The sequence below is a fragment of the Sarcophilus harrisii genome, chromosome 2 (assembly GCF_902635505.1).
Source record: "Sarcophilus harrisii chromosome 2, mSarHar1.11, whole genome shotgun sequence".
Lineage (NCBI taxonomy): Eukaryota > Metazoa > Chordata > Mammalia > Dasyuromorphia > Dasyuridae > Sarcophilus > Sarcophilus harrisii.
The window spans coordinates 237,077,267-237,104,925 of record NC_045427.1 but is presented as its reverse complement, the minus strand read 5'-3'; the positions used below and the strand labels follow the sequence as shown (position 1 = coordinate 237,104,925).

At 31.2% G+C, this 27,659-nt stretch overlaps 1 protein-coding gene across 4 annotated transcripts in view; it reads left to right on the top strand.

The window, feature by feature from the left end:
- SYCP2 (synaptonemal complex protein 2) overlaps nt 1-26,965 on the top strand; it is a 114,926-nt gene extending 87,961 nt beyond the window's left edge. For 3 of the 4 annotated variants that reach the window (XM_031951711.1, XM_031951707.1, XM_031951710.1), the window contains 11 exons: nt 6,016-6,269; nt 8,504-8,686; nt 9,448-9,535; nt 15,339-15,491; nt 16,304-16,431; nt 16,909-17,003; nt 17,085-17,184; nt 23,407-23,465; nt 23,689-23,767; nt 23,883-23,939; nt 26,143-26,965. In XM_031951711.1, the coding sequence (XP_031807571.1) occupies nt 6,016-6,269; nt 8,504-8,686; nt 9,448-9,535; nt 15,339-15,491; nt 16,304-16,431; nt 16,909-17,003; nt 17,085-17,184; nt 23,407-23,465; nt 23,689-23,767; nt 23,883-23,939; nt 26,143-26,214 (1,268 nt within the window). In that variant the 3' untranslated portion in view covers nt 26,215-26,965. The remainder of the gene's footprint in view (nt 1-6,015; nt 6,270-8,503; nt 8,687-9,447; nt 9,536-15,338; nt 15,492-16,303; nt 16,432-16,908; nt 17,004-17,084; nt 17,185-23,406; nt 23,466-23,688; nt 23,768-23,882; nt 23,940-26,142) is intronic. The other variant, XM_031951708.1, reaches the window with a different exon arrangement.
- Nucleotides 26,966-27,659: the final 694 nt, after the last annotated feature.

Below are 27,659 nucleotides of genomic sequence, written 5' to 3'. Positions count from 1 at the left end.
TATAAATCCTTACTGGGTTTTTTGTTGTTGTTTTGTTTTGTATTTTAAATTTTTCTCCAGTTTCATGCCAAGAAACTTTTTAGGTTGATTTTTACATAATTTTGAGTTGCAAATTTTTCTCCCTCCCTCTTTTTCTTCCTCTCAAGGATGGTAGGGAGTATTAATATTGTTAATACATGTACTATAATGTCAAACAGGTTTCCATATTAATCAAAATTGTGAAGAAAGAAAGTTTAAAAAAAATAAGAAAAGAATAAAGTAAGTGGAAAAATATGCCTCTATCTGCATTCAGAGACCATCAGTTTTTTATCTGGTTATGGATAGCATTAGTCTTTTGGGTACTTGTGTTAGATCATTGTATTGCTGATACTACATTCAATGTTTTATAGGTTCTGCTCATTTCATTATATTTCAGTTTGTATACAGATCTTGCCAGTGTTTTCTGAAATCTGCCTATTCATCATTTCTAATTGCACAACAGAATTCCATTACATTCATATACCACAGCTTGTTTCCCATTCCTCAATTGATGGACATCCCTTCAATTTTCACTATTTTGCCACCATGCATGAAAAGTAATGCTGTAAATATTTTTTATAAGTCCTTGTTCCTTATTTTATGATCTCTTTGGGATACAGACCTAGTAGTGATATTGCTCAATCAAAGGGAATGCACAGATTGCTTGCCTTTTGGTCATAGTTTCAAATTGCTCTCTAGCATGGTTGTAAGAGTTCACAATTCCAACAACAATGCAGTAGTGTACCAATTTTCCCATATCTCCAATTTTTATCATTTTTCTTTGCTGTCATATTAGGCAATCTGATAGGTGTAAGGTGTTATTTCAGAGTTGTTTTAAAAGGAAGAAAAGTGATTCCTTCAAATGCCTATAGATAGCTTTGACTTTTTTCATCTGAAAACTGCTGTTCATATTCTTTGACTGTCTATTGGGGAATGGCTTATACTCTTGTAAATTTGACTCAGTTTTCTATATTTGAGAAATGATGCCTTTATCAGAAACACTTGCTATAAAATTGTTTCTCAGCTTTCTGCTTTCCCTATAATTTTGGTTGCATTGTTTTTGTAAAAAAGCTTTTTAGCTTAATATAATATTATCAAAGTTATCCATTTTGCATTTTATAATGTTATCTCTTTTTTTGATCATGAATTTTTCCCATTTCCATAGGTTTATGTCACCCTTTATGTCTAAATTGTGCACTCATTTTGATCTTATCTTGGTATAGGGTGTGAGATGTTAGTCTATAGCTATTTTGTGTACTGTAGTTTTTCACTTTTCCTGACAGCTTTATCCCAAAAGCTGGAGTCTTTAGATTTATCAAACATTAGGTTACTTTTGTCATTGATTAGCATGTTTTGTATATTGAGTCTGTTCTATTGATCCTCTAGTCTGTTTCTTAGCCAGTACCGGATAGTTTTGATGATTACTGCTTTATTGCTAGGCTACCTTCCTTTGTATTTTTAAAAATTAATTTCCTTGATATTCTTGATTATTATTTCAAATGAATTTTTTTTTTTTTTAGCTCTGTCAGATTAGATTTTTGGTAGCTTGATTGGTAAGGCACTGAATAAGTACATTTAATTCATTATTTTAAGACTTTAATCTTATGCTTTCTGGTGTTTTTGTATTGGGTTGTTTTGTTGTTCTTATTTTTGAGGGAGAGGGTTTCTTGTACTCTCTAGTGCTAGTGTTTGGGGGTTTTTTTGGCAAGGCAATCGGGCTTAAATAACTTGCCCAGGATCGCATAGGTAGTAAGTGTTGAGTGTCTAGGGCTGCATTTGAACTCAGGTCCTCCTTACTTCAGGACCAGTGCTGTATTCACTGCACCATCTAGCTTGCTTGTTCTCGAGTGTTTTTTGTTTTTTTTTTTTTTTTTTATTAAGAATGGGGGGTTATTTTCCAGAAGCTTTTTTAAGCATCCATTGAGATATAATCAGTTATGTTGATGGTTTTCCTAATAATGAATCGTCTGTATTCCTCATATAAATCCCACCTGTTCATAATGTATATGCCTAGTGGTATATTGCTGTAATCACCTTGTTTGTATTTCAAAATATATATAATAATTTAAAATTTTTGCATCAATATTTCTTAGGGAAATTGATATATAATTTTCTCTGTGTTTTATCTCTTCTTGGTTTAGTTATTAGCACTATATTTGTATCATAAGAGAAGGAGTTTGGTAGGCGCTCCTTCTTCACATATTTTTCCATATAATACATATAGTATTGGAATTAATTTTTCTTTAAATGTTTGGTAGAATTCACTTGTAAACCCATCTGACCCTGGGCATTTTTTCTTAGAGAGTTCATTAGTAGTTGGTTCAATTTCTTTTTCTAGATTAGCCAGTCATTTATTTCATAAATATTCATCAATTTTGCTTGAATTGTTAGATTTATTGGCAAATAATTGGGCAAAATATTTCCTGATGAGTGCCTTAATTTCTTCTTCATTGGTGGTGATTTCATCCTTTTCATTTTTGATACTGGATATTTGATTTTCTTCCTTTTAAAAAAAATCAAATTAACCAATGGTTTATCTTTCTTATTTTTTCATAAAAGCAACTTCTAGTTTTATTAGCTCAATATTTTTCTTATTTTCACTTTTATTAATTTCAACTTTTTTTTAGGATTTCTAATGCAATGCTCATTTGGGGATTTTTAATTTGTTCTTTTTCTAGTTTTTTTTTTTTTAATTGAATGCCCAATTCATTGATGAGTTGTTGTTGTTGTTTTCCATTTTATTGATGTAGGAATTCATGAAAATAAATTTTCCCCTAAGTACTGCTTTGTCTACATTCCATTTTAATATGTTGTCTCATTGTTGTCATTCTCTTTAATACAATTATTGATTATTTCTGTGATTTGTTCTTTGACCATTAGGATTAGATCATTTAGTTTCCAATTGATTTTTTTTTTTTTTTTTTTTTTGCTGAGGCAATTGGGGTTAAGTGACTTGCCCAGGGTCACACAGGTAGGCAGTAGTAAGTGTCTGAGACCAGATTTGAACTCAGGTCCTCCCGACTTCAGAGCTGGTGCTCTATCCACTGTACCTCTAGTTTCCAGTTGATTTCAAAGTATTTTTCCACTGTCCTTTGTTGAATATAATTTTTATTGCATTATTATCTGAAAAGAACACCTTTTATATTTCTGCCTTTTTACTTTTGATTTTGAAGTTTTCAATGCCCTGTCAGTTTTTGTGTATGTGCCATGTGCTGCTGAGAAAAGGTATATTCTTTTCTATTCTCATTTTGTTGTCTCCAAAGGTCTGTCATATCTAACTTCTCTAATATTTTATTTACTTCCTTAGTTTTTTCTTATGTTTTGGTTGTATCTATTAAGTTCTGAGAGAGAACAGTTGAGGTCACCCACTAGTATAATTTTGTTTTCTTTTTTCTTCTTTTAAGAATATGGATGACAGGGCAGCTAGATGGCACTAGGTGTCTCTCTCTGAAGTGTGTTTCTTGTAAACAATATGTTGTAGAATTGTGTTTTTTGGTCTACACTGCTATCCACTTCCATTTTATGGGAGAATTCATCCCATTCACCTTCATAGTTAAGATTACTACCTGTGTATTTCCTTCCATCCTATGTTTTTCCTCCTGTTTAACCTCTTTGTATTCTCATCCTTTTCCTCTCACCACTGTTTTGCTTCTGTCTACCAACCACTTTCTCGGATCTGCCCTACCTTTTATCTACTAAATGATCCAATTATTAAGAATTACAATTATCCTTTTTCTGCGTAGGGATGTAAATAGTTTAGCTCTATTGAATTATCTTTGTTTTCTTTTCCCTTTCATCTATACTTCTCTTGGGTCTTAATATGGGTTGGTTTTTTGATGTAATTCTATTTCATTGAATGATCATTTTTTCCCTTGAGGAATATTATGCTTAATTTTGCCAGGTTCCTTAGTTGTAGTCCTAGCTCCCTTGCCTTCTGGAATATCATGTTACATGACTTCTGATGCTTTAATATTTCTGTCACTAGGAATTGTGTAATCATCCTAATTGTGACTCTTCAGTATTTAAATTGTTTCTTTCTGGAAACTTGTATTTTTGTCTTGATCTGATAGTTCTGAAATTTGGCTAGAAAGTTACTTTGAAGAGATAGATGGAGTCTTTCAATACTTATTTTGCCATCTAGTTCCAGAATATCAGGGCAGTTTTCCTCAATAATTTCTTGGAAGATGCTGTCCAGGGCCTTCTTTTAATTATAGCTTTCAGGTAGTACAGTCCTGGATCTCTTTTCCAGGTCAGTTGTTTTTCCCATCAGGTATTTTACATCATTCTTCCTTTTTTTATTATTTTGAATTTGTTTGATTGCTTCTTATGATTCATAAAATCAAAATCATTAGCTTACACTTGCCCAAATTCTAACTTTTAAGGTATTGTTTTCCTCAATTAGTTTTTGTACTTTCTTTTCCATTTGGCCAATTCTACTTTTTAAGTAGTTTTCCTAGTTGTTGACTTTTTTTTCAATAATTCTCTTGGATTGCTCTCATTTATTTTCCCAATCTTTTTTTTTTTTCTAACCTCTTTTGTGATTTTTAAGTTCCTTTTTGAACTTTTCCAAGAATCTTCTTAGGCTTGAGATCACTTCCTGTTTATCTTTGGAGTTTTGCCCATAGGTATTTTGCCATTATCTTCTTCTGAATTTGTGTCTTGGTCTTCCTTGTCAGTATAATAATTTTGCATAGTCAGATTTTGTTATTGTTTTTTGCTCCTCCTCCTTCTTTCTCTGTCTTTTTCTCTCTCCCTTGCTTTCTCTCTCTCTCTCTCTCTCTCTCTCTCTCTCTCTCTCTCTCTCTCTCTTTCCTCTTTGGTATTTTTTTTTTTTTTAATTTGAGCTATAATCCCAAGGGGGAAGGAATATTTAATCAAGTTTTTTGTGCCAGTAGCTCTAAACCTTGCCTGTTTCCCTGGTGCCGCACTGATGTTATCCTGAAGCTTTTGTGTCAACCTTTTGTCTGGTACTGACTGGGTGGGTAGGATCAGAGGTGTCTGGCACTACTGGAGTTTGTAGGGGTCTAGGAGCTTATCTGGTGCTGAGCTGGGGTCCTAATACTGGTGTCTGACTTGTGCTGAAGCCAAGTGGATTGTTTCAGTGTTTCCTTGGTGCTACACTGAAGCAAGTGGTGGTATGGTGTCTGAAGGATGCCTCATTGCTCAGAGCTATGCTGAATTATGTGGTAACTTGGCCCTTGGAGGATACCTTATTGCCAGGGCCTGTGGTAAGGCATTTGAAATTCTGACTGCTGGAAGATGCTTGTTTGTCTGGGGCTATACTGGAGCACAGGGTGATTACCAGAGCTGGAGTCCACCAGAGGTCCTGGAGTTGGCTGTGACCTGTTCCAACACCCTGGGGATTCAGCATTTCCTGCTGATTTGCTGAGGTGGGGCTTCCTTCCAACTTGCTGGGTAATTTCTGTCTTGAACTATGATCCCACTACCACTTCTACTCCTTAGTTTTCTGGGCTTTTATAAAGATTGTTTTACTATTTCTCATTGTTGCTTCCACCACTCCAGGATCTAAGATGCTATTTTATCTGGAGGTGAACCAAGGAAGGGTTACAGCAGTTTATAATTTACTCTGCCATCTTGGCTCTCAGAAGTCGACCTCTTTTTATTAATATGGTATTTAAACCCACTTTGAATCTTAAGCTATAGCCTTAAAATTACAACTAATACTATGATGTTGTAGCAATTATAGCTATTATTACATAATGCTTTAAGATTAGCAAAGTTCTTTACATGAATTATTTCATTTGTTCATCACAACAACCCTGTTAAATAGGTTGATATTATTAATTCCATTTTACAAATGAGGTTCTGATAGAGGTTAAGTGTATCTAATTACTTAAACTTAAGGATTTAATTTAACAATATTGCTCAAATAAGAAATGTTGATATTTTTTCATATGATGGTTTTACCTATTTTTAAAAATTTTAAAAGCAGTGATTCATTTGATGATTCCATTTTCTGGTAATCCTATATTATAGGTTCACAGAAAACAATTGAAAAAGAATTTCCTCAAGATTATATTGCTTCACAAAAGTTTGCATCCCCTTTTTCACAAAATTCAACACCTGAAAGAACAGAATCTGTAAATAGTAGTGTCCTTGGCATTACAGGCAATAGTTTCTATGCTGCAAACGTGAGAATTGAAAGCAAATGTTTGATGCAGTCACCTGAAAATATTGATGAAAACTTGATGTTTACAACAAATAAACATTTCTCAAGTCCTCTGTTTTTGGTAAGATTTTTTTTCATTTATTAAAAAAACCTGAATATAGCAATGTTTTGCCTATAATAGTTTATTTTGCTTTAAGACTTCATAAGTAACAAGAAAATTGAAATACAGAGGTTAATGAAAGTGGAAAAACTCAAAGGAGAAAATGTCCATCATTTCTCCTTTAGAAAATGATCTTTAATTTCAATTGTATCTGCCCTGTTTTCTTATAAAACTGTTGACTTACACGTTTTTTTCTTTCTTCCTACTGCCCCTCTTCCTTCTTTCCTCCTCTTCTGTTTTCTCTTACCATTCTCCCTTTCTTCCTTCCTTCCTTCCTTCCTTCCTCTCTCTTTTCTTCCTTTTCCTTTCCTCTCTGCTTTTCTTCCCTCCCTCCCCTCTTTTCCCTTCCCTTCTTCTCCTTTTGTCTCTTCTTTCCTTCTCTGAAAAAAAGATCTACTGTTAGCAGAGAAATAAGCATATTTAAGTAGTCCGAAGTCTAAGGAATGGCAAATTTACTAAATTGAATTGAACATTTGTAGATAGGGAGTTCAAGAAATGAAAACAGTTTGAATGATAAGAAAAAAACAGAAAAGCCTTTATGGATAGAAATTAATTTTTATGGCTACTACAGTATCATTCTGTAAATTGTTGCTTCAATTTTCTAAAGACTGTCCAGAAAGGATTACTATAACTTAAAAAATTTTAATTCTCCTATCAGTTTGTAGCTTATTTACTTATAGAATGTTTTAATATGAATGCTTTAAAAATACTATTGCTTATGTAGTCAAGATTTTATTAAGTTCTTTCCTCAACGTTCCCTTTTCTATACAAAAATGAAACTCTTGTCTGCTAAGCACAGAAAGAGCTGAAGAAGATCTATGCAGAATAACTGACCTGTTACTTATTACAGAAATGTAGTACCATTATCTAAAAAGCTAATTCCACAATGTTTTAGTACAGATAGAAAGTAATCTTGCTGTTTTCTGTACTTTTCAGAATAAGTAAAGAACATTGGCTGTTTTTAGACACAATGTTTTTCTTAAAATGTGGAGAAATTGAAATACATAAAGAAAAAACAAAAAAGATTTAAGAGCTGAAAAATGGATCCTGGGAGAAAAAGTTAGACATTGGAGTGAAAATTATCTGATTTAGATAAACAACAGGATTATTATCTTCAAGTAGATGAAGTATTTCTACATGTATGCAATTCCTTGTTCTCCGTGAATATAAAATATCAAACAAATAAAATAAGTTCAAATTAAAAAGGGAGTTTGTTTAGATATAGACACCAGATAAGAAATTTACCACTTTACACTTTATTGCCTGAAGGCATGGGCTTGACCAAATTCTCTCCAGCTCCCCTGTCTATTATTCTTTTATTTTAAGTTTGAAATAATATTTGTTATTATGGAAGACTATTGACTTTAAAAAAATAAAATAAAATGAACATGAGATCCTTATTATTTGCATGATTAATTGCAAGTAAATCAATTTAAGAATTTAGTAGTCTAACCATTTCTCAGATTTTTTGTCTCAAGATCCTTTATACTCTTAAAATGATTGAGAACCCTGAAGAGCTTTTGTTTATAGGGGTTTTATCTAATGGTATTTACCATATTTGAAATTAAAAGTCTTGGTATTATTATGAAAATAATTTTGACATCACAGACCCCATGAAAAGGTCTCAGGAGCCTCCAAAGATTCTCTGGAACACATCCTGAGAACAATAGATCTAGGTCCTTTTATTTGAAAATATTGTTGAGAAAATTTATTTTAAAAATTATGAAAAAACCTCATAATTATAGTATTTGCAAACAAATGAGATTGAATATGTCATTCTTACTTTGTAAAACATTTTTGCTGTCATGTGAAACAGTTATAGGAATTGTATCTGTAAGAAAAATTTGACTAGCATATTTTACCTTCATGGTTATCCCTGTCTAGCTCAAGGAGAGAAAAACTGTATGACATACTTATTGATAATCTTCATTGAAAAAATTTGTAACTTTAAGAAAGTTACATACCAATATGTAAGATGATTTGTTACTTTTTCTTCTCCCTCATCTCTCATATTTGGCTTTTTACTACATCTGCTTAGTTTTACATCCATAACGTTTCTCACATCTGTCCTCTTCTCTTCATTTACATAGCCAGCACATAAGTTTAGATCCTTATCACTTCTTGCTGGACAAATGCAATAAACCTCTCATTGATTTCTCTCTAATGCATTTTTGTTTTGTCTTATTTAATTCCAGCCAAAAATTAATTCAGTAATAATGGACAAATTTGATGATAGTGGAAAAGATCTAGAAATACCTTACCAGAATATTCAAGATTATGACATCTCTATGGATTTAAGTAGTTATGATTCAGAAAAGCAAATTAGTGGATCAGAACTGAAAAAAATCCATGAAAATTTTATTCTATGTTCACAAAAGGTAAATTGCTAATAGCTATCATACTTCAAAACATTTCTCAAGTTAAATGTGCAATTAGTAAGACAAATGTAATATTCTGTGTATTTTTCAACGGTATTTACAATTTACCTGTACAATTGCACATGATTAACCTATATCAGATTGCTTGCTTTTTTGGGGAGAGAGAGAAGTGTAAGGGAGGGAGGGAGAAAAATTTGGAAAACAAAGTTCTCAATAAGTTGAATGTTGAAAACTTATTTTTACATGTATTTTGAAAAATATAATATTGAGAAAAAAATTGTACCTATGCATTTTATTTTTTATTTGAAATTGAGAACAATGAAATTGAGTAAATAAATTTTGCCCTGAATCCTGAAACACAGATATACACACATGTGTATCCACATATATTTGTGTATGTATACAAATATGTATACATACATATGTGCATATACATGAGTATATATGGTATTTATATGTCTCTGTCTCCCTATCTGAGGATTTGGAAAGAAAACAGGAAATAACTGTTTTTAACTTGAATGAAGACACTTGCATAAATAATTTGGTTAAATTCTGAGATTTCATTATCCTCTTACTATTATAAGAATGATAACCTGGAGTAGTGGTAGTATTTTTGGAGAAATAGAAAAGAGATCAGAAAATGACATGAAAAAAATGATAGTTGATAAATAGTTGCATATAAGATATAAAAGAAATAGATGAAAAATGGCTGCAATTAATTTTTTCCTATTCTGAATTTATCTAATTACTATGTATTATAGGAACCCCTTTCACCATCACAGTTTTCGCTGTCTAGTTCAAAGAGAGAAAAACTCTATGACATATCTATTGATATTCTTCATCAAAAAGGTTTGTAAAATTTTAAAATGTTATTTAGCAATATGTAAAATAATTTATTACTTTTTCTTCTCCTGCATCTACTTAGTTTTAAATCCATAACATTTCTCACATCTGTCTTCTTCACTCACAAGGCCACCACTGAGTTTAGATACTTATATCATTTCTTCCTTGGACAAAAGCACTAGACCTTTCATTGGTTTCTTTCTTTACAATCTTCATTAGCCTATCTGTTTTCCCACACAGCTTCAAAATACAATTTTTCCAAAGCATGTCTAAGTCATTACTCTGCTCAGAAGTCTTTTAGTAACTTCATCTTGCCCCTAGGATAAATATAAAAAGAGCTCAACTTGGTATTACAATCAAGACCACTTTTCTAGATTTATATCATATTGCTATTCATCACATATCCTATGATTCAGCTGAAGTGGCCTATTTGCTAGTCCCTGAATTTAGTTTTGTACCTGTCCTTTTTTCGTGCCTTTGCAAAAACTGTCCCTGAGGCCTAGAATGTGCTTCCTCCTTACTTCTACCACTTAAAATCTTTAGTTCTTTCTTCAAGGCACAACTCAGGTGCCCCTTGTTAACTAGAAATATTTCTTATTTTTAATAATAGTGTTTGCAATTCCTCTTCCTCAAACTACCTAAAGCATTTCTCAGGATAATGTAATTGGGAAAGTATTCCTCTTTTTACACGTATTATCTATGTCTACCTATCTATCTACTTAAAAGGTATCATATCTACTAAAGATACACCATCCACCCAGTCTCCAAGGCTTTACATATCTAAATTCATCTTTGGTTCCTCATTATTTCCCTCACCCAATATCCAATCAGTTTTCAAGTTCTGCTGACTATACCTTTATAACATCTTTTCCATATATCCTTTTCATCTTCTTGACAATGCATCACCCTGATTTAGGCTCACACTTTGATGATTAAAATAGTCTCTGCCCCTAATTCTGACTACTCTCTCCTTACTCTAGTCCATCTTTCAGTTAGCTGTCAAATTGATCTTCCTGTAGGTTAGAATAAGCATATCACTCCCCTGTTATTATCTGCCCCATTCAGTAAACTCCCCATTAACCTTCAGAATGACATATATAAAATCAATATATAAAATCTTCTTTGACTTTTAAAACATTTCTTAACCTGTCCTCTTAGTTCATTATATCTTGATCCCTTCCTACTTTTCTAGATTTCTTACACCTTATACCCATCCATATATTCTGTGATTCAGTGACAATTTCTTTATTGCCTGATAGAATCCTCTGTCTCCCAACTGTTCTTTTCCACTGTCTCCCATACCTGGAATTCTCTACTTATTTCTCTGTCTTCTGGCTAATCTTACCTTCAAGTTTGAGCTTAAGTCTCAGCTTTTGGAGGCAGCATTTTTCAGTGCTCTTTAATCTTGGTGTCTTTTTGAAACTTTTACAATTTATCCTGTGTATAACTTACTTGTACATAGTTTTTCTGACTTGGCTTCCCCATTAAACTATGCTCCTTCAGATTAGGGACAGTTTTTTGTCTTTTTGGGGGGGTACCTTCAGCACTTAGCATAGTGCTTGGCACATAGGAGCACATAGGAGCTTAAAAATTTCCTTGTTGACTTGCCTTGAATGATTCATTCTACACTTCTCATTTGCCAGCAAAAGATGAATCTGCTCCCAGATCTTTAACTGCCTCTGTTCTCCCAACCAGTCATTTGTAGAGGCCTGTAAAACTCAAGTTCTTTGGTTCTAGGAGCCCTCCATTCTCTCAAAACTTACAGAAAATGCCATAAAGATGTTTGGTTTTGTGGGTTATACCCATCAATATTTAGTATATTGGAAATTAAATTATCTTACTATTATTAAATAATAGTAAATTATTAAATAAACTTCATGGAAGCTCTGAAAGGGTTTCAGGGATTCTCAGTGGTTTCTAGACAACACATGAGAACTGTCGACATAGACCAACAAAAGAATTATGGAACTTTAAAATAATAGGGAAGTCCTGATTCTTTAAGTTGTTTGGTAATTATTAAAAAACGATCATTACCTTGTCATGACCTACCTTCCAGAGATGAAAATGGAGGAAATGGTCACCATGTTAGGGAAAAGTCTCTCACTGAGAAAGACTAGTTTTGAATTAGGAAGAATTTTCAACAGGAAAGTCCCACTTTCCTAAGGGGTTGGACCTGAAGAATCTTTTGCCAAACTTGGACTTTCTGAAAGAGTAATTTAGACCTCCTGGGTTACTGCTATGCCTGAAGCTAGAGGTGATAAACACTGTGCCCATCAAGGAACAACACTAATTTATAGTCTAATCTAACAGAGACCCTGGTAAGAGTAAACTCAGCCAAGCTTAAGTATCATTCTCCAACTGAATTGTTTGCGGTCTCTGATTCTAGAGGGAGAACATAAATTGAAGTCCTGTAGCATATTTTTAGATTTTGCATTCACCTTAGTTGTGCCTGACAATTACTATACTTGACGTTCCTGTCAACATTCTCTTACAGATTCTTTGTGTATTTGTAGAAAAGTATGCCCTAAGTTTTTGGGGAGAAGTGGTTTGTATTAGCTGTGTCAGTTGAGTGAATGCATTTGATAATAATACTGATTGCTTGCTGTCTACTGGTGAATTATTTATGGGAAACATACAGGTGGGAAGCAGTCTTTGGAGTAACTGAGTGTTATCTTTTTTTTTTTTTAATTAATATTTTTATTTTTCCCAAATTAGATTTAAAACATTTTTACATATATTTTTAAATATTTTGAGTTCCAGATTCTCTCCCTTATCTCTTTTTTTTTTTAATTTATTTAATAGCCTTTTATTTACAGGATTTATACATGGGTAACTTTACAGCATTAACAATTGCCAAACCTCTTGTTCCAATTTTTCACCTCTTACCCCCCCCCCCCCCCTAGATGGCAGGATGACCAGTAGATGTTAAATATATTAAAATATAACTTAGATACACAATAAGTATACATGACCAAAACAATATTTTGCTGTACAAAAAGAATCAGACTCTGAATTATTGTACAATTAGCTTGTGAAGGAAATCAAAATGCATGTGTGCATAAATATAGGGATTGGGAATTTAATGTAATGGTTTTTAGTCATCTCCCAGAGTTATTTTTCTGGGCGTAGCTAGCTCAGTTCATTACTGCTCCATTAGAAATGATTTGGTTGATCTCGTTGCTGAGGATGGCCTGATCCATCAGAACTGGTCATCATCTAGTATTGTTGTTGAAGTATATAATGATCTCCTGGTCCTGCTCATTTCACTCAGCATCAGTTCGTGTAAGTCTCTCCAGGCCTTTCTGAAATCATCCTGTTGGTCATTTCTTACAGAACAGTAATATTCCATAATATTAATATACCACAATTTATTCAGCCATTCTCCAACTGATGGACATCCATTCAGTTTCCAGTTTCTAGCCACTACAAAAAGGGCTGCCACAAACATTCGTGCACATACAGGTCCCTTTCCCTTCTTTATAATCTCTTTGGGATATAATCCCAGTGTAACTGAGTGTTATCTCTGAAAGTAGCTGTTACCCTTTAAGGACTCAACCTGCCAAGTGCAAGTTTAGGTTAATAGAAGTAGTACAGGGGGTGATATTTAAATATACACACACACACAAAACACTACTATTCTAATTCAAACAAACACTAAATAAAAAAGAAAACTTTTATGTAAAAAGCAAAAAAGAAATATTGTTTTTAAACAGCTTTGAAAATCATTGATAGTACATAACTACTTAGATATCACCAAAGACATTAATTTCTTAACACAGGATTAACTTTCTTTTGTCTAATTCCAGACCTAGCATCATCACTTTTTAGATAATTTTATTTTCACTTTTTCAGTAGCATCAATAATTTGCCTGGTTGGATAAAATCCCTTTTAGGATTAAAGTAATTCTGTCAGTACAATTAGTTCTTCTAAAAGAAGAATGTCTTGCTTTCTATCTTAATAAGTGTACTTTGTTAGGGATTACTCATTTGAACATGGCTAGAAGCTGAAAAGGTTTTTCATAATAATTTGCTTGTATGCACTGTTTTAAAATTGATTATTCAGTGTATTTATATATCCTACCCTAAAACCTTTTGTTATAATTGAAGTTATTCTGGTAACTTTTACAAATTCATTTTTGTATTAGAGTTCATCTTATAAAAAGTATTGTTATTACTTCCTTAGTAGAATCTCATTCTATTAGTGGAGAAAAGAATAATGCCAAGCTTAAAAAATAAGTTCTAATTTTGTTTGTCTTTAAGTCTCTTAAGTATATTCAGCATGATAATTGGCCAACCAAAAAATATAAATTTCCTAATCTAAAAAATTCCAAATTTGATTTGTAATAATAGATATATAAGGGTTGAGTGAACCCTTTTGTTCATTTTGTTATTTGATCTGATTAGTGGCAAGGCAGTTTAAAATTGTGTTAGGGTTAAAGTAATTTTCTCAGAATTGTGATGAGTAGGATTGAGGGGGGAAATGAGATTTTGTAAGGATTTTTCCAATACTGATAGCATTCTCATTTCACTTTCTGCTACAGATAATTAGTATCTTCCTACTTAGTCCCCCTTGGGCTACACAATGTGATAAGCTAATTTGAATAAAGGATAGGAAGTAAGAGAGTAGTCCAGGTTGTTGAGACCACAAATACCATCAGTGAGAGAGAGACAAATAAAAAATAGATTCAATAAAAAAAGTTGATGCCAGATTGTGATGGGTTTTAAATGTCATGCAGTTGAATTTGAATTTTTTTCTATAGGTAGGGACCCATAAAAGACTTTGGGGGAGAATGACATTACTAGATATCTGCATAAAGAAAGTTAATCTCCTGCTAATTTGAAGCATGGATTGGAGGGAAATAGAGTAGAAAATAGCATTAGTATCATCTCTCCTAGTTAACATTTTCATTTTGGTAGTGGACATTTTAAAGCAGAGGAAAATATTGTTGTGAACTTGAAGCACTATGATTGGTAGTGGGAGGGGGTAGGAAATATTTTAGGAAAAAAATTACCCTGTTCTTCTAAGGGAGGATAGGGGAATCTTTCAGTACTTCTCAAATCATATCTTTATTATAGGTTAGTTCTGTCTGTGTTGTGGTTTCCTTTTGTTAACGTAATCAGCAAACCATTGAGTTCTCTGACATCAATGAAATAATTTCATTCTAGAAAGAAAAAAAATAACACAATATAGAGCTCACTTTCAAACTTCTTGTTCCTTTTCTATTTACCTATAAATTTCTCGGTATTATCTTGTTAGGGCATAAAGTATTAGTAAAACAAATAAGAGGAGTTGGGAAAGTCTTCTTATCTGCTTTACCAAGGTGTTGCCTGTTTTTTTTCCTTAATTAGAAAACTTGTTTAAATATGTATTGCCTATATGTAATTCCAATATGTGATATCCAGCATTATTCAATACTACTTTCTTAGTGTTATAAATATCAAGATATACTATTTATTTTAAAGTTTTCTGCATGATATACATAGATTTCCAATTAAGAATTATAGTAAAATTATGTAAAATAATTATGAAACTGTGGTATCCTCAGTCTTCTAATGCTAGATTTTCATCCAAATATTAGCCACTATTGTACTATTGAACAAGAATATAGACTGTTGAGTGTTTCATCTATAAAATGTTGAATAATATAATTATAATATTGCTTGAATAACAGTTTTCTGAAATTATATATTCTCATATTTAGAAATGCAGTCCAATTCATAATTGAACAAAGAGGTTTAAATTGGAAAACATGTAAATTATTTATTTTAATATGATAATTAAATTACATTTTTATTTACAATGCTTTAGGATCTAATATACATACAAATCTCAAACGGTTATGCACCTCTGATAATCTGAGTAATTCTGATGAAATGGAACTAGAAGAGGAAGAAGAAAGAAGACAAAATTTGCTTCCTCCAAAATTGATTAAAACAGATAGTGATCATGTTACTTACAAGGGTAGGACCTAAAACTGACATTAAAATAAGGATACTTGGGATATCGTTTATGGCATAAATAACCATATGTAAAAATGCAAAAAAAAAGTAATTTGAGCCTAAATGGAGAATATATGGAATCTGGAGGTTTGGATTTTAGACCTATATCTCTTTGTAAGCTAGAATGCATAAAACATTTTTTTTGGTTTGTCTATTTAAAAAAAAAAAGTGATCCCTGTGTATGCAAGGCTATATGAGATAACAAAATGAAAGCACTGAATTATTGGATATATTATAAATTGAAATAGAATACCAGTATTTTAAGATGGTTTCATATATACCTTGCACATTAAATTTATCACAAAATATTTTGTATTAGAGTAGTTCTTCAATCCTTTAAAGAAAGGATAAAACATTTCATCTAGAATTTTATGTATCACACTCAGTGACAAAATCTTCCTTAACATTTTGTTATATTTTCTGAACATTGGAAACAAACTGCTAAAGTATTTATTTCACGTATTCTGCTGATATTAAAATCATTAGTATAAAATATTACTGGTAATAACTGGAAAAGGGAAAAGATTAATTTTGATTTTTTTAACCTCAGTATCAAGAATTTCCCACAAGTTCCTTTCAATTTAAAATTCATATAATGAGAATTAGGGTATTTTTTGAAGAGATAATTTGATTACTGTCTTTGATTTGATGATGATTAGGAATTGGAAATAGGTGGAAATAGATTACAATTTGGTTATAGTCAGGACTAGACAAATATGATAAAATAATTTTAAATCAGAAAATTTTGATTATCCTTTACTTTTTATTTTTTAGTATCTGGGAGCATATCTACATTATCAGCCAATGAGTTTTCTTTTCCTGGAGAGACTTGGGAGACTCAAAGTTCAGGTGTAGACATAATGTGCCAGAAACTAAACAAGGAGTTTAAAAAAAAAATTCAGGCAAGTTTTCTTAGGGAAAAAATTTTTTTCATTTTGCTTATAAGAAGCTGTAGTTATATAGTATAACAATTAGATAACTAATACCTTTTTGTCCCCCCACCACATATCCATGCTACAGTTTAAGGGAGCACAAGAACTTTTATGATTATTTTATACTTTGGAAAGCATTGTATTTTCTAACATTGTTATAAATTGTTACATATTACTATGACTTTGAAGAACTGAAAGGAGCTGTCTTGCTAATATTTTCATCCATTGATGAAACTTGATACTATTATCATTTTGTAAAATGAAATTTTAGCTTAGCCCTTCTAAACAAATCAACATGTCTCTAGAAGTTTGCATTTAATTATTGGGAGTTGCTTTTGAATTAAACTTTTTTTTCTTTGAAGATATTTTAATATTTTTTAATTTTTTTGCATGTAGATTAATAATTTAAAAATGAATAAAAACCAAGCAATAACCTATGTGTTTCAGAACCAATGCCAAAAAATGGATTATTTTAATAGGCTGTCTTTGAAATCAGCTGAGCAGCATCTGACAAGCATCAATGATCACATTTATGAATACAGGTCTGTAGCAAAAACTATTTTGAGAATTTCTCTGAATAGCATTTTGATTTTGAAGTTAATTTTCTTTTATTGTTTTAATAGAATGAAGCAGCTTAATAAGTTCCAATTCAATATGATGGAGGAGCTAGAGAACTTTGAAAAAGATTCCCAATCTTTAAAAAACTTGGAGCGAGAATTTTCGGTTGGTGTTTTTAAGTATAACATTAAAATCATAATTTTTTAGTTTCTTTTTAAAACATATCTAAAAGCAAACTATAAGTGCAAGGTTCATTTATTTTTAAGATCTGTTAATTTTCATGTTTAATGCTTCTGAAACAATAAAAGACATCTTTCATATAGCTAATAATAAGGTCCTAATACCCAAGAAAATGGGATAGTTCTTTAAAAAAAAAAAAACATAAATGCTGAGAGGGGGGACTCATAAGATCTTAGAGAGAAGTCAGGCATTTGCCTGAGTTCTCCCCAGTTTCCCTCAGAAGCAATGCTAAATCAAAGCTCTGAATGGATTCTAAAGAGAAAACCCACAAAACAATGGAATGAAATCCTTTTCCATCTGAAAATAATTTAGGAGGACCTTCAGGAAAGGTCTGTCTCACTTGGGTTGAAGGGAATATGGCCCAGTGCAAGCACTTGGAGCAGTATAGCAGAAGGCTCTTAGTTGCAGCACAGGTAAGCAGCTGAGTGAGACCCCTTGGTCCTGGCTCAGCAGGCCAGCTGTGAAGCCTTCAGCCCCGGTGTAGAAGGCAAAGAATGAAGCCTGAACCCATACAACAGGCACAATTAGGTCAGGTCAAGCCAGAACAATGAGAAAACTGCCAGTACCTCTGGCCCAGTCATGAGACCTCTGTTCCCCCACAAAAGAAGCTTGGGACTATTTCCTGTGCCCAAGAAGCAGAGGTCAACTTTTTAATAAAAATCAGCAAAAAAAAAATTATAAAAAGACGATAGAAAGTTATTATGGTAAAAACTCAGAAGTATATACAGCAATGTTAAAATGCCTACATCTGAAGTGTCAAAGTGGTACATGAATTGATCTCAAGCTCAAAAGTTTCTTTGGGAAGAATTTTAAAAGTATTGCAAAAAAACAAAAGAGATTAAATAAAATTGGAAAAAGAAATGACAGCTATGAAGGAGAATTATGGGGGGAAAAGTTATCAGCTTGAAAAAGGAAGCACAAAAATTGACTGGAGAAAACAACTCCTTAATAGATTTGATGAAATAGAAAAAATGCACTGAAGAAAACAATGCCTTTAAAAGTAGAATTGGCTAAGTGGAAAAAAAGATTTTTTAAAAAGCTAACTAAAAAAAATAATCCATTGAAAATTACAATTGAACAAGAGGAAACTAATAACTCAATGAAACATCAAGAATCAGTCAAACAAAATTTTTTTTAAAAAAGGAGAAATTGTAATATATATCCTTGGGAAACATTTGACCTAGAAAATGGATTTAAGAATGATCATTTAAGAATTATTGGACTCCTTGAAAGCCATGAACAGAAACTGAACCTGTACAATATCTTTCAAGAAATTATCGTGGAAAACTGCTATCCTAGGACCAGAGGATTCATTTAAAGAATCTAGTGATCACCTCTTGAAAGAGATCCAAAATGAAAACTCTTAACTGTAGCTAAATTCCAGAATTTAGGAGTGATTAACATACATATCTATTTGGGTCTAGAAATATATCTTACTGTAAAGAGAAGTAGGATAGAAAAGGGAAAAGAAAAAGAAGAGAAAAGGCAGGGGGAAGAAATAGTAAAGGAAAGAAAAGGATAGATAGATGGAAGGATAGATTTAGGAATATAGGGTCAGAAGCAAAACACTGGTGAGGAGAAAGAGTGAAAAGAGAGGAAAAGGTATAAGCAAGGAAAAATAAGGAAGCATGTACACAGTAATAACTGAGTGTTAGGATAAACTTTGCCATAAAATAGAAGCATATAGAGAAGATTAGAAACCAGAATCCTACAATATGTTGCTTGCAAGAAACATTTGAAGCTGAGAAATACATACAGAACAAAGATAAAAAGCTGAATCGTAATATGTTTCAGCTAAAGTTAAAAAAAAAAAAAATTAGGGCCAGTGATCCTGATCAAAAGCAAAAGCAACAATACAGAAATCTACATCTTGTGAAAAGGTACCATAAATTTTGTTTTAGATTCCAGGCCAAAGAGGAAACTAAAATGAAGCCAGAAGTATCAATCCTACCTCTCCCCACCCCAGATCAGAGGGGGTTATACTAATAATTTTTCATTTAAAAAAAAAAAAAGCATTAAAAACGGTGAAGGAACCCAATTATAGAAATTTACTTTGGGAATAGGGAATATCAAGCTTCATTTTTAGAGGAGGTCATTGAAATAAAAAAAACAAAAACCCTCTCCTACCCCAGAGTAATGTTAAATGGCTACCTGCCCACAAAGAACTTATAGAAAGAAGACTTTAAAAAGCAAATGAGAGAGATTGAAGGAAAAAAAACAAAAATAAACCATCCAACAAAAACAAGATAATGAAAAGAAAGCCAGCCAGCTAGAAAAGGAGATTCAATATCTTAAAGAAAATGATTCTTTAAAAAAGAATTGAACAAGGGGAAACTAATGAAGCTAAAAGAGACTAAGAACTAACAAAAAAAAAATAAAAAGAATGGAAAAAATAGAACAGAATGTGAAACATAAGAGAAATGGCAGATCTGGAGAATAGCTCAAGAAGAGAAAACAATAAAATAATAAATAAAAAAATCCCAAAAGTTGTGACCAAAAAAAAAGAATACAAGAAATAATAAAAGAAAATTGTCCTGAAGTGATAGAACAAAAGAGGGAAATAGCAATAGGAAAAAAAAAATCCATCAATCACCATCTCAAAGAGATCCTACAAGGAAAATATGGTAACATTATTACTAAATTTCAAAATCCCCAGGTCAGAGAAAATTTTACTGGGGAAAAAAACAAATTACCAATTCAAATATATTGGAGCTATTATATATTGATTTATCAGCAGTTATAATAAAAAACGGGTTCTGGAACATTATATAATCACCAAGCCAAAAAAACTAGTCCTGTGGCCAAAGATATTATGTCCAACAAAATTAAGTATAATATTAAATGGAAAAAAGTGGACATTCAGTAAACTCAGATTTTCGGAATTTTGTCTCAAACAAACCTGAACTCAATAGAAAATTAAACATAAAAGCCAACATCAAAGATTAGTTTCAAGAGACTTAATAAGAACAAACTGTTTTCTATGTGGAAATAAATGTCAACCACATGTCTAGTAATTGTATAGTCTAAAAGAAAGATTGGGGCACAGATGTATATGATCTGAAACTAAAAAGCATACTCATCTAGAAAAATAAAATTTGGATTTATATTATACAAATGAGGTGCAGAGAAAGAACTGACAGGAATTAGATGGGGGAGGAGAGCTTTTTGTTCTGAAAACCTATTCAATCAGGAATGGTTTAAGTAGGGAACAATGCATATATAAATACCATAAAGGGTATAGTACCCTCCAAAATCTATTTAAAAAAATAAGGGGGGAGGGAATAGGATGTGGTGGAGTATAGAAATGTTCATAGATTAATGGAAGTGGGTTAAGGCATGTAGATTAATGGAAATGGAAGAAAGGAAGAGAGAAAGGATGGTGGAAGAAGATAAGGAAAAGATCCTTGGGTGGGAGGAGGTTAAGTAATAGCAAGGCAAGTTAAGGAGTAAAACTAACAGAGAATGAAGAGATAGACACATAATAACAATGACTAGAATTAGAATTTATTAGAAAAAAGTAGGGTTAGTAATTATCTCAAATAAAATCAAATTTAAAGATTCAACTGAGTAAAATCTACATTGTGTATCAGCCATATTAATAGTTTTAAATGCTTATCTGTGTATATAGGTATAGACATAGTTGTAGGTATAGGCATAGGTGTATGTATAGGTATAGGTGTGTATATTTACATGTATATATGTATACATAAATTTATATGCTGTTATGTAGCCTGCTTGGGGGAGTTGAAAAAGGAAAAAAAAGTTAAAAGTGCATAACAAAGAACAAAAGAATAACCTACCAGAAAGCAAAGATGGATAGACATGAATATAGTGTCTTCTATTATATATGCTTTCTTTTAATGGAATTTATTGTTACATGACAATGTTGGGTTTTTTTTCCTTTTTCTCTTTTGTTTTTTCTTTGTATTTTTGAGATATATCAATTTTTAAATTGACCATATATTTGTACACAAAAAACTCATGATCAAATTCAGGAAGATATAAACATTAAATGCATCATGATGCAGTAAAATTTATGTATAATGAAGGGCAACGGAAAAACAGGCCATAATTTATTGGAAACAAAATAACATAACCCTAAAGCATGAGTTGGGTCAAACAACAAATCACAGAAATGATAATTTCATCAAAGAGAATGGAAATGAGACAAAATTTATGTGATGCAGACAAAATTTAGGGGACATTTTCCATCTCTAAAAGCTTACATGAATAAAATAAAGAGAAAATCACAATTACAAAACATTTCAATGTCACACCTAAACAATTGGAAAAACATCAATTACTCATGGATAAGCCAAGATAATATAATAAAAATGACAATTCTATCTAAATTAATCTATTTTAGTACTGCACTGATCAAAATGTTCAAAATTATTTATGGATCTAGAAAAAATAATTTTTCATCTAGAAAATAAAAGGTTGAGAATATTAAAGGAACCAATGAAAAAAAAAACGAAGATAAACTAGCAGTACCAGACCTAAAATTGTATTAGAAAGCAACAGTCATTAAAGCCATTTGGTACTGGCTAAGAAGCAGAGTGGTGGATCAGTAGAATAGATTAGGTACACAAGATACAAAAATCAGTGACTAGTTATCTACTATTTGACAAATCCAAAGACTCCAGCTTCTAGAATAAGCACTATTTGGCAAACTTGTTGGAAAGTGGAAAAGAGAATGACATAGATCAATGTCTCATACCCTATGCCAATATAAGTTCAAAGTGGTACAGGATTTAGACATAAAGGGTGACACTATAAGCAATTTAAGAAATCAAGAACTATTTTACCATCAGATCTTTGAAGAAGGGAGAAATTTATGATCAAACAAGAAATAGAGAACTTTATGAAATGCAAAGTGGATGATTTTGATTACATTAAAAAAGGTTACACAAAATAAACCCAGTGCAGCCAAGATGAAAAGCAAGCAGAACTCTGGGAAACAATTTTTATAGCCAACGTTTCTAATAAAAGCCTCATTTCTAAAACATACATAGGACCAAGTCAAATTTATAAGATTCCCTAATTGATAAATGACCAAAGAATACAAGTAAACAATTTTCAGATGAAGAAATTAAAGTTATCTATAGTCATGTGAAAAAATGCTCTAGATCACTACTGATCAGAGAATAAAATTAAAACAACTCGTTACCGCCATGTACACTTATCAGATTGTCAAAGATGAGAGAAAAAGAAAATGGTAAATGCTGGAGGGGGGGGATATGATAGAATTGAGACACTAATGCATTATTGGTGGAGTTGTGAACTGATCCAGCCACTCTTGAGGAACCCCTTCCCAAAGGGGTATAAAACTCTGCATACCCTTTGATCTAGCAGTTCCCCTACAGTTTCTGTATCTAAAAGAGATCGTAAAAGAGGGAAAAGACATATGCGTATATAATTGTAACAACTCTTTTTGTGGTGGCAAGGAATTGGGAATTGAAGGGTTACCCATCAGTTGAGATGACTGAATAAGCTGTGGTATATGAACATAATAGAATACAGTTGTTTAAGAAATGATGAGCAGACTGATTTTAGAAAATGCTAGAAAAATACATGAATTGATGGTAAACGAAGTGAGCAAAAGCAGGACAACATTGTACATAATAGCAGCATAATTATATGATGATCAACCATGATAGACTTGGCTCTTCTCAGCAATACAGTGATACAGAATATTGACAGTTCCAATAGACTTGACTGAATATAGATCAAAGCATACTATTTTCACTTTTTTCTTGTTTTTCTCTTTTTCTTAGGATTTTTCCTTTTTTGTTTTGAGGTTTCTTCCATAACACAACTAATACGGAAATGTGTTTTAAATTATTATACATATATAATCTATAGCAAACTGTTTACTGTTTTGGCCAAGATGGGGTAAGGAAAGAAGGGAAAAGAAAATTTGGAATTCAAAATCTTACAAAAATGAATATTTAAAATTATCTTTACATGTAATTGGAAAAAATCAAATACTATTAAAAGTTAAAAAGACAGACAAACCCTGAATGCTCAGTAAAGTTAACAATAAGAGTTGTTTTAATTAGGATTTGAAATGAGAGTTATTTCAATCAATATTTAGTAATTTCAAATGCAAGTAATACATTTTTCTCTTGTGGGTTTTATTTAAAGGATTTTTGGAAAAAAACTTGTCAGAAGTTAGGTGCCTATAAGAAAAATGAACAAAAAAGGTTAGTAGATTTAGGATTTTTGTATGTATTGATTCAGCTACCAAAAATGGTGAATTTGTTTAACAAGTGTAATAAAAGGCTTTTTTCTCAGTATCAATTATGCTTGAATATTTGACCTTTTTTGAATAAAATATCACATGAAATTTAACATATTAGCAATTTTAATTAACTAAGAATTATTAGTAAATACAAAGATAATTCCAACTGACAATTTACTTTTTAGAGCTCATCTTCTGAAAACTTCATTTGAAAAAAATGTTTCTCACAACATTGAGTATGAAGAAAATATTTTTACTTCTGAGGTACAATTTTAATATTTTAACATATTATTTAAAATAAGAACAAGTCTAAATAGCAAAGAACTGTAAAAAACTAACATGAAAAATTGAATGGAACAAATTCATTTGTTATTTTTAGATGTACTTGATGAAAGAAGAAATGAAAAGACTTCAAGAAAAACTTCTTAAGGAAATGGTAAGTATATTGTTATTCTAGTTAAAGCTGTTAAGGTAATGAAGCCTTTGAAAGAAAAATCCTTCAAAATTTTGTTTATTCCCAGGATTGTGGTCCTTAGCTTTTTTAGTGCTATTAATAATTAAGAGAAGAGGGAAATGGGAAAAAAAAGAAGTTTAAAATTACACAGAGAACAAAAGAAAATCTACAAGGAAGCAAAGAAAAGATGAACAGTTTATGAATACAATGCCTTCTATTATTATATGTTTTCTTGAAATAGAAATTTATTGTTACACCTTTTGAAATTTCCCCAATATTCTGCTGGTAATATGACAATTTTGGGTTGTTTTTTTTTTTTTTTTTTTGTCTTTCTCTTTTTTGTTTTTCCATATTTTGCATTTAAGTTTTAATAAGTATTTTTTTTCAAAATAGTAATTAATTTTATACTTGTTACTTTTAGTTTAAAAATACTTTATTCACAACACCCTAATAAGATAGATGATACAGGTCAACTAATACCTGATTAATGCAAATCCTGATTAGGGCAAATAATGAATTCCCTGAATTGATTGTATGAATACCATTCAAAATTATATATGTAAGGTATGCTGATTGGTTCTAACTCAATGGAAATATGCAGTGCTGTTTCAAATAATGTAACCACAGGGGATTCATCATTTGCACTAATCACACCTAATTATAAGTTATCCTCCCATCTTATAGATGAGTAAACAGAAGGTTTAAGTGATTTGCTCAGGTCCTATGTTAATATAACCCAATGCCTAGTAAGGGCTTGCTTAGTTTTGTTTTGTTTTTGTAACTACTACATTAATATTTTTTTAAAATAATTTAGATTTTGTAATTAAGCTTGTTGCTTAGTAATGTTTGACTTGGAGCTTATTCATGATTCTAAGACGCATGTTCCTTTCATAATACTGCACTGCCTACTCATTAGAAATTAGAAATGAGAGTAGATTTTAATAATAAATGAATAAGAAATGTTTAACAGTTGGTTAACATTTGAAGATTAAAAAATTATTCTGCTTTTGTAGAAAAAGAGAGAAATAACTTTTCCCAAAACTGTTTGAGCCCTAAAAGTATGTATTTTGTATTTTCTCCTGGGCCTGCAACTACAGAGGTCAATGTATTAGAATAAGATACTGCTTATAAGTTCAGATTTTGAAAAAAAGGATAAAACGGTTGTCTTTCCAAAAATTAAGGCTAAAGAAGTGTATCTGTCCATTGTGTCCTTAGTGTGTTATTAGTTCTTTTCTAAATATGATTTTGAGGTGTTAATATTGATTCAACAAATATTGAAGTTCCTCCTGTGAAACACATAATTTCATTGAAATAGAGCTCCTTTTAAACACTTGGATTCTGGAAGAGCTGAGTACAAATTCTGCCTCAATCACTAATAGGTGGTCACATAATCTCTTTCAGCCTCTCACTGGTAAAATAGGAATAATAATAGCACCTTAATACACCAGAATCATTGGGAAGATAAAATAAGATAATGTATGGAAAGTATTTGGCAAACCATAAAGTTTCATAATTATGCATTTGGATTTATTTAGAGTTAAATAAAAACTATTAATCTAAATGTTAGGGGAATTAGGTAAACTCAGTTAACTGAATTTTCTGGTTATTTGGAATCTATTTCATTTGGAACCTTATTTAAAATTTTCCTCAAATTTATTAGTATACTTTTCTAAGTCTGATTGTTTTATAATTTTGTTCCTAATTATTATCTTTCTGAATAATAGTTGTCTTTATTATAGAGTAATATAATTATATTACTCTATAATAATATATAATTACTCTATAGTAATATATAATTATAGAGTATAATAATATGTATGTATTATTATACTCTATAATATATATATTATATATATCTATAGATATAGAAGGCATAGAACATTGTGATTTTGACTCCATGGAAAACCCTGAAAGTTAGGTAGCCATTTGCTTTTTTTCCTCTTAATATAATGTGCAGAAAAATTCTAGTTAACAAAGTGATCCAGATAAATTTTTAAAATTGATATATTGGAACCCCAAAATATACATCAGATTGTTTGCTTAAATGCAAGTGATTGATAATTTTTTTGAGGTCTTCAGATTCTACTTTGAGAAAGCCAAACTGAAAACTGTTGTTCATTTTAACATTTTTAAAGTTGGTTTAAAAAATAATATATGTTTTATGACTATGGTATATTTTCCACAGCAAGAAGAGGAGCTTCATAATGTTCGAAGAGGATTAATGTCACTTTTTACATCTAATGAAAGAAAATTTTAATGCACAAAATCTAGTATTTAGCAATATATCTAAATACCTGTTCTTTCTCTATACATCTTTACAAACAATTATACAAATACAAAAAAAAAAAACAACAAACTCCAGTACTCTAGCATGTACAGATAGTGTACTATTAAATTATGAACACTATCCATTCCTTTTTGTGCTAATATATTTCTCCTTAATGAATTAATAAGACACTTAGACCAGCATGACAGTTATCCCAACCTATTTTTCTGTCTTATCCTTTTGTTTTATTTACTGTGTTCCCACTATTACTTGTAGGAGAAAAAATATTGGGCAGGTAAACTTTATAAGAAGACAGCTAATTATTTTATTAGCTCTTTGCATCACTGTATTAAGAATTAAAATGATGTCAAAACTTTTTTTAGGAAATTGTAATTTATTGTATATAAAAAGACTTTAAAATGTGTAAGTAAAGTCAAACTTTAGGCTTTGAAAATATTAATTAAATCCATATTTTAATCATTAAGAATATAGCAAAGAAATTTGGTTCATACTTTCAATGAAGAAAAATACTTTCCAAATGAAAATCAGGAAGTACTATTTACTTAAACCAAAGCAGTAATTATTCTTTTAGCAACTCAGGTTCCTTCCCTAAGGAAAGAATATCTAGAATAAATTCCCATTTCAACAATTTTTCAAAGCTGTATTTTCTTAGAACACATAGCATGGGTCTGTCACTTTGTAAAGTAATTTGTAAAAATGAATATACACTGTTTACTTCAGTTTTGTAATATAATTTATTAAAATTTATTTTGAATTTTTACGTGTCTTTTGAGGTCTTATGAAAGGGAAAAGAAATGTTTCTTTCTAGAAGGCTATAACTTCTAGAAATGCCTCTGCCTCTTTTGGGGAGTATTGAATATTCTTCAAAGCTTTGCCATCCAAACTTTCTGCAGTGAAATACAGAATTTAGGATTAGAAAGGGTTTGTAATGACTAAAGGAACAACTATTATTCATCCCACCTTACTCATGCTTGTCTTGAGTCAGGAGACCATGGTACTAATCTGGAATGACTAGCACTCTCTAGGGATGATTATTTTGTCATTGTAACTGAAGGAGATGTGGAGGAAAAATTCCTATACTGAGCTTAGGCTCAATATCTTTCACATATCCTCTGCACCTTCTATTCATTGCTCCACATTCTTCACTCAGAAGTCAATAAATCAAGATTGATCCATCTATATGACAACCCTTTATAAAAGGACATAATAATTTAATATTGATATTAGGTTCATAAACATAGTTTTTTAGTTTTTAAAACACCTTAGAAATATTATCTCATTTGATCCTCATAATGACCCTTGTGAAGTAGATGGTATTATTCATTTTGTATCTGAAAAATCTCAATTTTTAAACTTGTCTTCCTGACTTCGCATCTGACACTTTAAGCATTATGCCATGCTGTCTGTCTTTGAAA